The following is a 10,889-nucleotide window of genomic DNA, read 5'->3' as shown; positions in this document are numbered from 1 at the left end:
GTGGTCGCCTTGGTTCCACCTCGGAATCGCCCCGTCCCTGTTTGCATGTGTCCTGGAAAGCAGTATCAGCTTGCAGGAGCCCCAGGGCTTTTAGAAGCGGGGCAGGCCACTGCTCTTCCAAAGGAGGAGGGAGGCAGAGGGCTCATGGGTCAGTGAATTTTCAGCTGACACTACGTCTTGAGGCCCATGGGAACATTCTGTGCTGCAGCGAGGCCCTGCCTGGTCAGCGGATGTGGTGAGCCCATCCTTTTTCACCTGGAGGGGTCCAAGATCGGATCCGAAGAGGCGTCCTGAGACCCCAGCAGGCGCCCTCGAGCTCTCTCTTCACTGGTGGAAGTCGGCTCAAGGAGGTCCTGAAGACAGGACTCCTGAGGGTTTGGCCCTAGGTCACCGGCGGACCCCTCTCCTACGCTGCCGCTACTGGATCCCGGATCCAGCCGCGGCCGAGGTTACAGCAGGAGCGCGCCTGCAGCCGCGCAGCAGCCATTGTTTCAAGGGGACGCAGCCTGATTGCCAGGAGTGGAGCGCGAGTCGGCCCCGCCAATGCGCATGCGCGAGGCGCCAGCGGATTCTGCCATCAGCGATTCCCATGGTTGTCGTAGAAACCAGTCCCCGAGGCTTGGCAAAGCAGGAGCCCTCCGTGGCAGTGCTTGGGCGTCGGGGCTCCGAGGCCCAGGCCTGACCTCTCCAGGGGTCGACAGGAACGTCTCCGGATGCCAGGAGTCTCAAAGGGCGGACCAGTATGACGAAACCACAGGCAGAGTCCCGGGGAAGCAGCGCGGTATCCCAGCCTCAGGCCTGCCCGGACGGTGTTCGGGTGAGTCTCCCCAAAAGTCGTGCCCCCCGTGATCTCGAGGACAGGTCGGCCTGCGTGTCGCTGGGCTGCTTTCTCACCCGAGGGTCGTTGTCGTCGAGAGCAGAACCGCGCAGCCTCAGGAGTTGCGTGGGGGTGTGTGCTTCTGTGCCACTGCTGTATGACTCTGTGTGTGTGTCTCCCATTCGCTCTTCTCTCTCTGTCTCTCACTCTCTGTGTGTTTCTTTCCCTCTCTCTGTCGGTTTGTGTGTGTGTGTGCACCTGTGCTTGTGTCTTTGGACGAATGTGCCCTGTGCGCCAAAAAGCGATTTCTCGCATGTAGGCCTGATTTTGGTGAGCCTCTTTCTGCATCGCTGCCTGGCTCATGTGGCCGGCTGTCGATCGTTTTCACCGCCGTGGATCCGCTTTGGGTGTGTGAAGGTCTCGACGGCGTGAGGAGATGCGTCGGTCCTGGAACAACTGAAATCTCATCTCCATCCTGAGCGGCCTCTTTTCTAGGATCAAGATGACCACACTGAAGCCTAGGACAAAATCCTTACAGGAGCTCACTGTCCTGCAGGAGAGGAGCGGACCCACGTCAGAGAAGATGGTCGTATCTTTTCACGGCTCTTCTCTGAGAAATGAAGCCACACCACGATACAATCTTGAAGAGGAAGCCGGGAATGGGAGGTGGCAGCAATCCTTGTCCCTGTGATGCTGGCCTCTCCGGACAAGTCACCCGTTTGACACCCCTCCCCTTATGCCTGTGGCAGTGGCATGGTGCTGTATCCTCCCTGGGCTCTGGCCTCTGCTCTGTCCTCCCTCTTGCTCTGTCTCCCCTGTTTCTGAGTGGCCTAGATGCCTCTTGGTCTGGCTGAATGTCTCCAACAAAGATCACTTCCCAGTCCATCAGGGAGACAGTTGGTGGACATCCCTGTCATGATTGTTTCTCTCTCCCAACCTGTTTCTGCTTGATTGGGCTGGTTGGATGACCCTGGAGAGCTTGAGTTCCATAGTTGTCTCAGACAGGCAAGCTACCTTGGTCTCCATGTTTCATCTCATCGGTGGGTGGATTGCCTAGAATGAGCAGTAGGCCACTGTGATGGGCCTAGTCTTCTAAGACAGGTGGTGTCACATTTCCTCTGCACTTCCAGTCTCATTCTTGAGAAATATTCTCTCCTCTGCTCCCGGGTGGACTGACTCCCTGAATCTTTTAGCCCCCTCCTGGATCCTGGTGTTCTTTGATTTTCCTTGGCATTGATGGAAAGGTCACTTGTGCCCCCCTTCCATCTGGCACATGCCTGAACACCATCTTGTGTTTCGCCATTGCCCCATATGCCTTTGGTAACAAACATTCACACCATCTGCTCTGGGATATGCCAGTGCCATGCGTGTTGGCATTTGCTCCACTTCGGAATCGCCCTTGTCCCTGTTTGCATGTGTCCTGGAAAGAGGTATCAGCTTGCAAGGGCCCCAGAGCTTTTACAAGTGGGGCAGGTGACTGCTCTTTCAAAGGAGGAGGGAGGAAGAGGGCTCTTGGGTCAGTGATTTTTCTGCTGACACCATGGCTTGAGGCCCATGTGATCATTCTGTCCTGCAACGAGGCCCTTCCTTTCTCAGCAGATGTGGTGAGCCTATCCTTCTTCACCCAGAGGGGTCCAAAATCGGATCTGAAGAGGGGTCTTGAGATGCCAGCAGGTGCCCTGAAGCTCTCCCTCCGCCGGTGGAAGTCAGCTCAAGGAAGTCTTTAAGACAGGACTCCTCGGAGTTTGGCCCTGGGACCCCCGCAGCCCCTTCTCCCCTGCCGCCCCCTACTGGAACCTGCATCCCGCCATTGCTGTGGCTGCAGCAGGATTCCCCCTGCCACCGCGCAGTCGCCGTTGTTTAAAGGGGCCACAGCCTGACTTCCAGGAGCGAAGCACGAGTCAGCCCAGCAAATGCCTATCCGCGAGGCTCTAGCTGATTTTCCCATCACATTGATTTCCATGGTTGTCTTAGAATCCAGTCCCTGAGGCTTGGCAAAGCAGGAGTTCTCCGTAGCCCTGCTTCGCTGTCGGGGCTCTGAGCCTCCAGCCTGACTCGCAAGGGTTTTAATACCCTTCTCATCCTCATCTGCCTCTTTGCGAGGATCAAGACGACCACAACCCAGCCAAGGACAAAGGCCTCACAGGTGCTCATTGTCCACCCGCAGGAGGGTGCTCACAGACCTTCAAGAAGACGGTTTTCACTCCTCTCACACTTTGCCCTCATTGAGAAATCGAGCCACAGCTAGACACAGGGAGAGAGAAGGAAGCCAGCAACGGGATGTGGCAAGCATTTCTGTCACCCAAACGCTGGCCTTCCTGGCCAAGTCACCCATTTGGCACTTTTTCCCAGATGCCCGTGATGGTGGCATTGTGCCGTATCCTGCCTGGGTGCTGGCCTCTGCTCTGTCCTTCCTATTGCTCTGTCTGCCCAGTTTCTTGGAATCCTAGAGGTTTCTTAGTCTGGCTCAACGTCTTCAACAAAGAACACTTCCCAGTCCATCAGGGAGAAATTTCTTTGGGGTCCGTTTCATGATTGCTTCCCTCTTCAAACCTATTTCTGGATGATTGGGCAGGTGTGATGATCCTGGAGCTCTGGGCTTCCATACCTGTCTTGGACAGGGAAGCTCCCTTGGTCTCCATGTCCGAGGTGATGGCTGCGTTGTCGGTCCAGGAAGAGTGGGAGGCGACCCCACCGTGGCTGACCTTTGTCTTCTAGGAAAGGCGGTGTTGCATCCCACCTGTGCTTCCTCTCTCATTCTTGAGGGCCATCCGGTTGCTCTGCTCCTGGGGAAAGTGCCTTCAAGCAGTGAATCTTTTGGCTGCCACAGATGTGAGGGAGCCAAAGGGACTGGGTTTTGCTGGTTTTAGGAGAGGTGGCGTCAGTGGTACCTACCCGGTGGCAGGGTGTCGCTGTGGTGGTTTGTCGAAACCTCTCAGCCCCTCTGGCAGGCATCCCTGAATGTGGCTTGGACTTGGGCACAGGCCCTGTCTGGCAGGTTTTCAGGTGTGCTTGGCTTTTCCTCAGCTTTGTGTGGGAGGTCCCAGAAGCCCACGGACGCACGCCTGGACGTCACTGTCAGTCTCGGCATCGCCCCATACGGCCTCAGAGACACACGCTCACTCCATCTGCTCTTGAAAGACGTCAGTACCACGTGTAGTCACATTGGCTCCATCTCAGACTCGCCTCTCTCTTTGCATATGTCGCAGAAAGCAGTTTCGGGATGCCAGAGCCCTGGGCCTTGGAGATAAAGGCAGGCCACTGCTCCACCCAGGAAGGAGGGAGGCAGTAGGCTCATGGGTCAGTGCATTTTCAGCCGACAGTACGCCTTGTGGCTCTTGGGATCTTTCTGTGCCCCAGCGAGACACTTCCCACCTCACTACATTGTAACCCCATTCCTGATCACCCGATCAGATCCATAATCAGATCCGAAGAGGAGTCCAGAATGCCCAGCCGGCACCCTGAAGCTCCTTCTCCACCGGGAACTGAAGCAGAAGACCAGAAGACCGATCAAGAAGGTCCTGACGACAGGACTCCTATGGGTCCAACCCTGGGTCTCCTGCAGACCCCCTCCTAGTACTCTTCCCACCCGCCACCTCGGACTGCGCAGCTGCCCCAGTCCCCGCAGCCCGTCGTGTCGCCGCCATTTTTTAAAGGGTCCGCAGCCTGACTCTCCGGAGCAAGGGGAGAGTCGGCCTCGCCAGTGCGCATGCGCGAGACCAGAGTCTCTGCTTTGGTAACAGTGACCGCCTCTGTTGCCCAGAAGTGGGTCCCTGAGACTTGGCGAAGTAGGAGCCCTGTGTGATAGTGCGTCAGAGTCGGGGCTGAGACCAGTCCTGGCCAGGGTGTTAACAGGATGGTCTCCGGAGATCGGGATTCTCGGAGGGTCGACCACCAGGAAGAAACCTCAGGAGCAAGAAAGCTCAGGCAGATTGCTGGGGAGGCAGTGCGAGATCCCAAACTCAGGCCAGGATTTGCGGAGGGTCAATGAGGCCCCTCTCCCAATCTTCACTTCACCAGCCACCGCCCCAGTCCCCGCAGCCGCCGCTCCGCCGTCATTTATTTTATTATTATTATTTTTAATAGTCGGAGTCTCATTCTGTCACCCAGTCTGGACTGCAGTGGCGGGATCTCAGCTCACTGCAAACTCTGCCACCTGGATTCAAGTGATTTTCTTGCCTCCGCCTCACGAGAACCTGGGATTAGAGGGATTAATCAGAATCGGGGCTAAGACCAGTCCTGGCCAGGGCATCAACAGGATGGTCTCTGGAGGCCGGGATTCACGGAGGGTCGTCCAAGAGGAAGAAACCGCGGGCAGAAGGCCGAAGAAGCAGCGCGGGATCCCTGCCTCAGGCCTGCACGAACGGTGTGCCAGTGAGTCTCTTCAAAAAAGGAGAGATTTGCTTCTGTGCCCATGGGCTGCTCTCTCACCGGTGAGTCGTGGTTGCGGAGAGCAGAACCCGGAAAATTCAGGGGTTGCCTTGGGGTAGGTGTTACCCTGCCACTGCCCTATGTCTTTGTGCGTTTGTGTGTGTGCGTAGGTCTCTCTCTTATTTCTCTCTCTCTCCTTTCTCGCTCTTTTGCTCTGTGTCCGTCTGTGTGTGCGTGTGTGTGTGTGTGTGTGTGTTGGGACACATGTGCCCTGTGCGCCAGAGGGCGGTATCTTGTACATCAGCCTTTCTTCTGGTCAGCCTCTCTCGGCGTCTCTGCCTGGGGCGTGTGGCCGGTTGTCAGTCATTTTTCCGGTGGCTCCAATTTGGGTTTGTGAAGGTCTGGCGAGGTGGGGAGCTGCGTCTCTCTCATAAGGATTGAAATCACCTCCCCACCCTGAGAGGCCTCTTTTCTAGGATTAAGGCCTCCAGCCCCCAGCCAAGGATAAAAACCTCACCAGAGAGGTCATTGTCTACCTGCAGGAGCTGTGTAGAGAGACCTGGAAAAAGATGGTTCTCATTCGTCTCTCTCTTTCATCTCCTTGAGAAATCTAGCCACAGAGTAACACAGGTTTTCAGAGGATGGGAATGGGATGTGGCAAGGATCTGTGAGTGTGCAGGCTGTGTTTCACATATCATTAAACATAGTCTAATGAGTGTTCTGCAGATAGCTGACATTTAAGTTTGTTTTATTGAATCAAGGAAAAGAAAAAATGCTGAGAAAAAATGACACAACTTCCCTGCCACCCATCTGAGTGTTACAAATTTAATAGTAATTTTAATTTATCTTCTCATGTAAAGGTCCTTGGCAGTGATACCTAATTTCCTAATATAGCCTTGCTTTATTTCGTATACTTAAGATGTCATGTATATCAGAGTATCTGGAAATTCTTCCCAATGCCCTTGACATATGTGATTAATCACATTCCCAAAATAACATACCAAAACAAACAACAGAAAATTATTTGTTACTTAATTCCTTCAAATTTGTTTATTTAACTTGGGGTTCCTTCATGCACGAAACATTTCATGTGTGTGTGGCACTCTTCTGGTCACAGATTTCATCTTAAATAACCTAAGTATTGAAATGCTTGTGCCCTTTGATTAATTTTTACTACATAAACACTTTGATTAAAAGCTACATTGAGGCTGGGTGCAGTGGCTCACACTTGTAATCCCAGCTCTTTGGGAGGCTGAGGCCAGCAGATCATGAGATCAGGAGATCAAGACCATCCAGGCCAAGATGGTGAAACCCCGTCTCTTCAAAAATACAAAGAATTAGCCAGGGGAGGCCAGGCGCTGGCTCATGCCTGTAACCCCACACTTTGGGAGGGTGAGGTGGGTGGATCACCTAAGGTCAGGAGTTCGAGACCAGTCTGCCCAACATGGCAAAACCCTGTTTCTACTAAAAATACAAAAAATTAGCTGGGTGTGGTGGCAGGCGCCTGTAATCCCAGCTACCCAGGAAGCTGAAGCAGGAGAATTGCTTGAACCCAGGATGCAGAGGTTGCAGTGAGCTGAGATCACACCACTGCACTCCAGCCTGGGTGACAAGAGTGGAAACTCTGTCCCAACAAAAAAGGAAGAAAGAAAAAAAGAGAGAAAGAGAGAAAGAGAGACAGAGAGAGAGAGAAAGAGAGAAAGAGAAAGAAAGAAAGAAAGAAAGAAAAAAAGAAAGAGAAACCTGGTCTATACTAAAAATACAAAAATTAGACCCTGAAGGTCACATCTGAATGAGAAAGACATTGTTTGGCTCAAATTGTCTGACACTAAGGAATAGTGCAGACTGGACAAGTGAGGTGACTGACACCTATAATCCCAGCACTTTGGGAGGCTGAAGCTGGTGGATCTCCTGAGGTCAGGAGTTTGACCTCAGCCTAGCCAAAATGGCAAAACTCTGTCTCTACTAAGAAAAAATTAGCCGGGCGTGGTGGTGCACATCTGTAATCCCAGCTTCTCAGGAGGCTGAGGTGGGAGAATCACTTGAACCTCGAAGGCAGAGGTTGTAGTGAGCCAAGATCGTGCCACTGCACTCCAGCCTGGGTGACAGAGTGGGACTCCATCTCAGAAAAAAAAAAAGTATGTAAATCACTAATGTATCAAAGAAAACAATCATTCATGTATTGCAAATAAATACTCAACCAAGACAAAAAGGCACGTCACATCTTATGGGAAAAGACGGAAATGACGGTGAGAGGAAAACTGTGACCCTTGAATGTAAGACAGAAAAAAATCAGGGCACGATGTTAAGGAATTGGAAATAATTCTCCATATTAAAGGAATACAAGAGACAGAAAGAGAGGAGAGAGAGACACGATAGTCACAGACTGCAGGGGTGTGGGGTAGATGGGAATCAAGGAGGCAGAGAGAGCAGTGGGAATGTACATAAAATCACCCTCCAGAGCTGTGCTGTCCAATAAGTCTGCTGAACACTTGAAAGATGGCTAGTCCAACCTGAGAAATGCTGTAAGTGGAAAACGCATTTAAAAAAATTCTGAATACTCAGAATGGGCCAGTGTGGGGGCTCATACATGTAATCCCAGCATTTTGGAAGGCCAAGGCGGGAGGACTGCTTGAGCCAGGAGTTTGAGACCAGTCTGGGCAACAGAGCAAGACCTCATCTCTTCAGAAAAAAAATAGGCCAAGTGCAGCGGCTCACACCTGTAATCCCAGAACTTTGGGAGGCCAAGATAGGTGAATCACTTGAGCTCTGGAGTTCGAGACCAGCCTGGACAACATGCCAAAACCCTGTCTTAACAAGGTTTTTTGTATTTTAAACATGGAAGAACCCCATTTCTACTAAAAATACAGAAGTAGCCAAGTGTGGTGGGCCATGACTGTAATCCCAACTACTCAGGAGGCTGAGGCAGGATAATCCTTTGAACCTGGGAGGTGGAGGTTGCAGTGAGCCGAGATCACACCACTGCACTCCAGACTGGCAACACAGTGAGACTCTGTCTCAAAAAAAAAAAAAAAATATATATATATATATATATATATACACACACACAATTTTGGAGCAAAGTTTCAAAATCAATCAGTAAGCACTACCCACCAGGTTTATCCTTACGTAAAGTGCCCGCTCTGCCTTGAAAATATTATGCTAAGTGGAAGAAGCCCGTCATGAAATATCACATGTAATTCCATTTAAATAAAATGTCCAAAATACATGAATGCATAGAGACAGAATGTAGATTTGTGGTGGCCCAGGGTTAGGGGAGTTGGGGGAAATGGAGGGATATGGGGTTTACTTTGGGGTAATGAAAATGAGCTAAAATTTATTGTGGTGATGTTTGCACAACTGTGTAAATATACTGAAATAATTGAATTTTACACTTTAAATGGGTGGCTTCTGTGATATGTTAATATTTTTCAATAAAACTTCAAGAAAAAGAGTACCTGTGTGCCTCCAGAGTCCACATTTTTACACTTGATGAAGAAATCAAGATATTGTTTCTTCTTCTTTATTTTTATTTATTTTATTTTATTTTTTGAGACAGAGTCTCCCTCTCTTGCCCAGGCTGGAGCGCAGTGGCGCGATTTCGGCTCACTGCAACCTCCCAGCTAATTTTTGTATTTCTAGTAGAGACGGTGTTTCACTGTGTTGGCTAGGCTGGTCTCGAACTTCTGACCTCAAAGTAGTCCACCATCTTGGCCTCCCAAAGTGCTGGGATTGCAGGCATGAGCCACTGCACCTGGCTCAAGATTTAGTTTCCATTGTTTCAGATGCCCTAGGACCATTTTATTCTACTTTAATTTCTGATGCATCATCGCAGTGGACATTTTACATTAGCTCCCAAAGTATTTTACTCTGTTTAAGATTTTATCAGCTGGGTATAGTGGCTCACACCTATTATCACAACACTTTGGGAGGCCAAGGTGGGAGGATCAGTTGAGCCCAGGAATTCAAGACCAGTCTCTGCAACATAGTGAGATGCCCATCTCTAAAAAAAAAAAAAAAAAAAATGTTTAATTAGGTGGGCGTATTTTTGCATGACTATGGTCCCAACCAGTAGGTAGGCTGAAGTGGGAGGATCACTTGAGCCCAGGAGGCCGAGGCTGCAGTGGCCATGATTACACCACTCCATTCCAGCAAAAATATTTTTAATTACATTTTTTTAAGAAAACAAAATATACACTTAGTGACTTGATACAAATGAATGACTTTTATAATCTACAGAAACCAAAAAAATAACAATAATATAAACCCACAGCCATTCTTCTTATGTGAGTCTCTGGTGTCTCTGAGTTGTAAGAATTGTGAATTATGATTAATAACAAATATGCATGACAAGGATCAATAAGGGATAGGCATTGATAAACTGCAAACAACACTTACTGGAGTAATGTCTTTAACGTTGTACAAGAAAAAGAAAAGGCATTGAAAAACTGCGTTGGCTAACAAAATACTGAAGTTCACCTAAGTCCATTAATCAGCACACACACACACACACACACAATGGTTGTGTAAAATGGTCAACACAGTCTCCCATGAATGTATCATTTTATTAATAGGTCTGTGAGGGTAAGAGATGAGGTTCTATAGATCCTGGAATCAGGGATGGGGAATCTGTGAGGTCCCTGGGGTGAGAGGTGAGGGTCTGTAGATTGGTGTTGGGTGGTCTTTTGGATACTGATGAGGTCCACAGAATCAATTCTTGTGGATATGTAGGGTCAGTGATGAGGGAATCTGGTGTCAGTGATGGGATGTGTGTGGAATCAATGAGAAAGTGTGGAATCAATCTGTGAAGGCCAGATTTGTGGTGTCATCTCTCAGGCTGACACATCCTGATCTGTGTGTCAGTGGTGGAAATTCTATGGGGTCAGAGTGTGACAGTCAGATCCCTGACACTGGGCGTTCTGGGTCCGGCCAAGTGCACAGATTCCCTTACCTGGTCCTGGCTGGAGAGGCCCTTCTCACGGACTCCTCACGTGAAAAGTGGGTTGTCGGCGGTTTTTGCTTTTGCTTTGTTTTGTGGTGGGGGTGGGTGGGTTGGCTTTTTCTTTAGGGTTTGGTTTTGCCTCTTAGAGACCACAGACACATGCAGCTTTTAGGAAGAAATTTTTGTCTGGGCGATCGCTAGGTCCTTTGGACCAAGCCATTTAATGGGAACGAAGCTGACCATTCCCTCAGAGTAGTTCAGATCTAGATGGTCGCTTTAAGGTGTCCACAAGGGGGCCTGCAAGTGGATTGTGGCTTTGAGTGGCAGGTGGGCGGGAAGAAACAACTAAGAAAGACACACAAGCTGTCCTCAGGCTGAATCTATCACAGCTGGAAGAACAGCCTCCCTAACCCATCAGGCGCCAATGGGAGGTGCCTCTGGGCTGTGAGAGGCTGGCGGAGGCGGGACTTCCAGACCCAGAAAGTCTGGGCACAGAAGCCTATTACTGTCAGACGCTGAGGTGTTGCCGTGGGAACCAAGGGCCTTTCGGGTCAGATCAGAGCCTTTCTCAGACAATTCTTTCCGTAACTGACGAGCTCCTGTCCAGCGCACGCCTCTAGGAACGCTTAGTGTGCCGTCTCGGGCGGAGTCTTATTTGGTCTGAGAGCCACTTGTTTCTTAAATCCCTGCGCTAATCTTGCCGTCTGCTCCTACGTAGCCCAGGCATTTGCTGCATGCTGGTCCTTTCTTTCCTGACAG

The 10,889-nt window shown here is 50.4% G+C and overlaps 1 protein-coding gene across 2 annotated transcripts in view; it reads left to right on the top strand.

Moving 5' to 3' along the window:
* Positions 1-486: 486 nt before the first annotated feature.
* Positions 487-10,889, top strand: part of LOC104004529 (uncharacterized) — a 53,638-nt gene continuing 43,235 nt past the window's right edge. For both annotated transcript variants that reach the window (XR_010153242.1, XM_054670973.2), the window contains exon 1: positions 487-817. Coding sequence is in view for 1 of the 2 variants with exons in the window: in XM_054670973.2 (XP_054526948.1) it covers positions 544-817 (274 nt within the window). In the remaining variant the exon portion in view is untranslated. The remainder of the gene's footprint in view (positions 818-10,889) is intronic.

Source organism: Pan troglodytes, chromosome 19 (assembly GCF_028858775.2).
Source record: "Pan troglodytes isolate AG18354 chromosome 19, NHGRI_mPanTro3-v2.0_pri, whole genome shotgun sequence".
NCBI lineage: Eukaryota > Metazoa > Chordata > Mammalia > Primates > Hominidae > Pan > Pan troglodytes.
The sequence above is the reverse complement of the archived record's forward strand: the minus strand, read 5'-3'. Positions and strand labels throughout refer to the sequence as shown.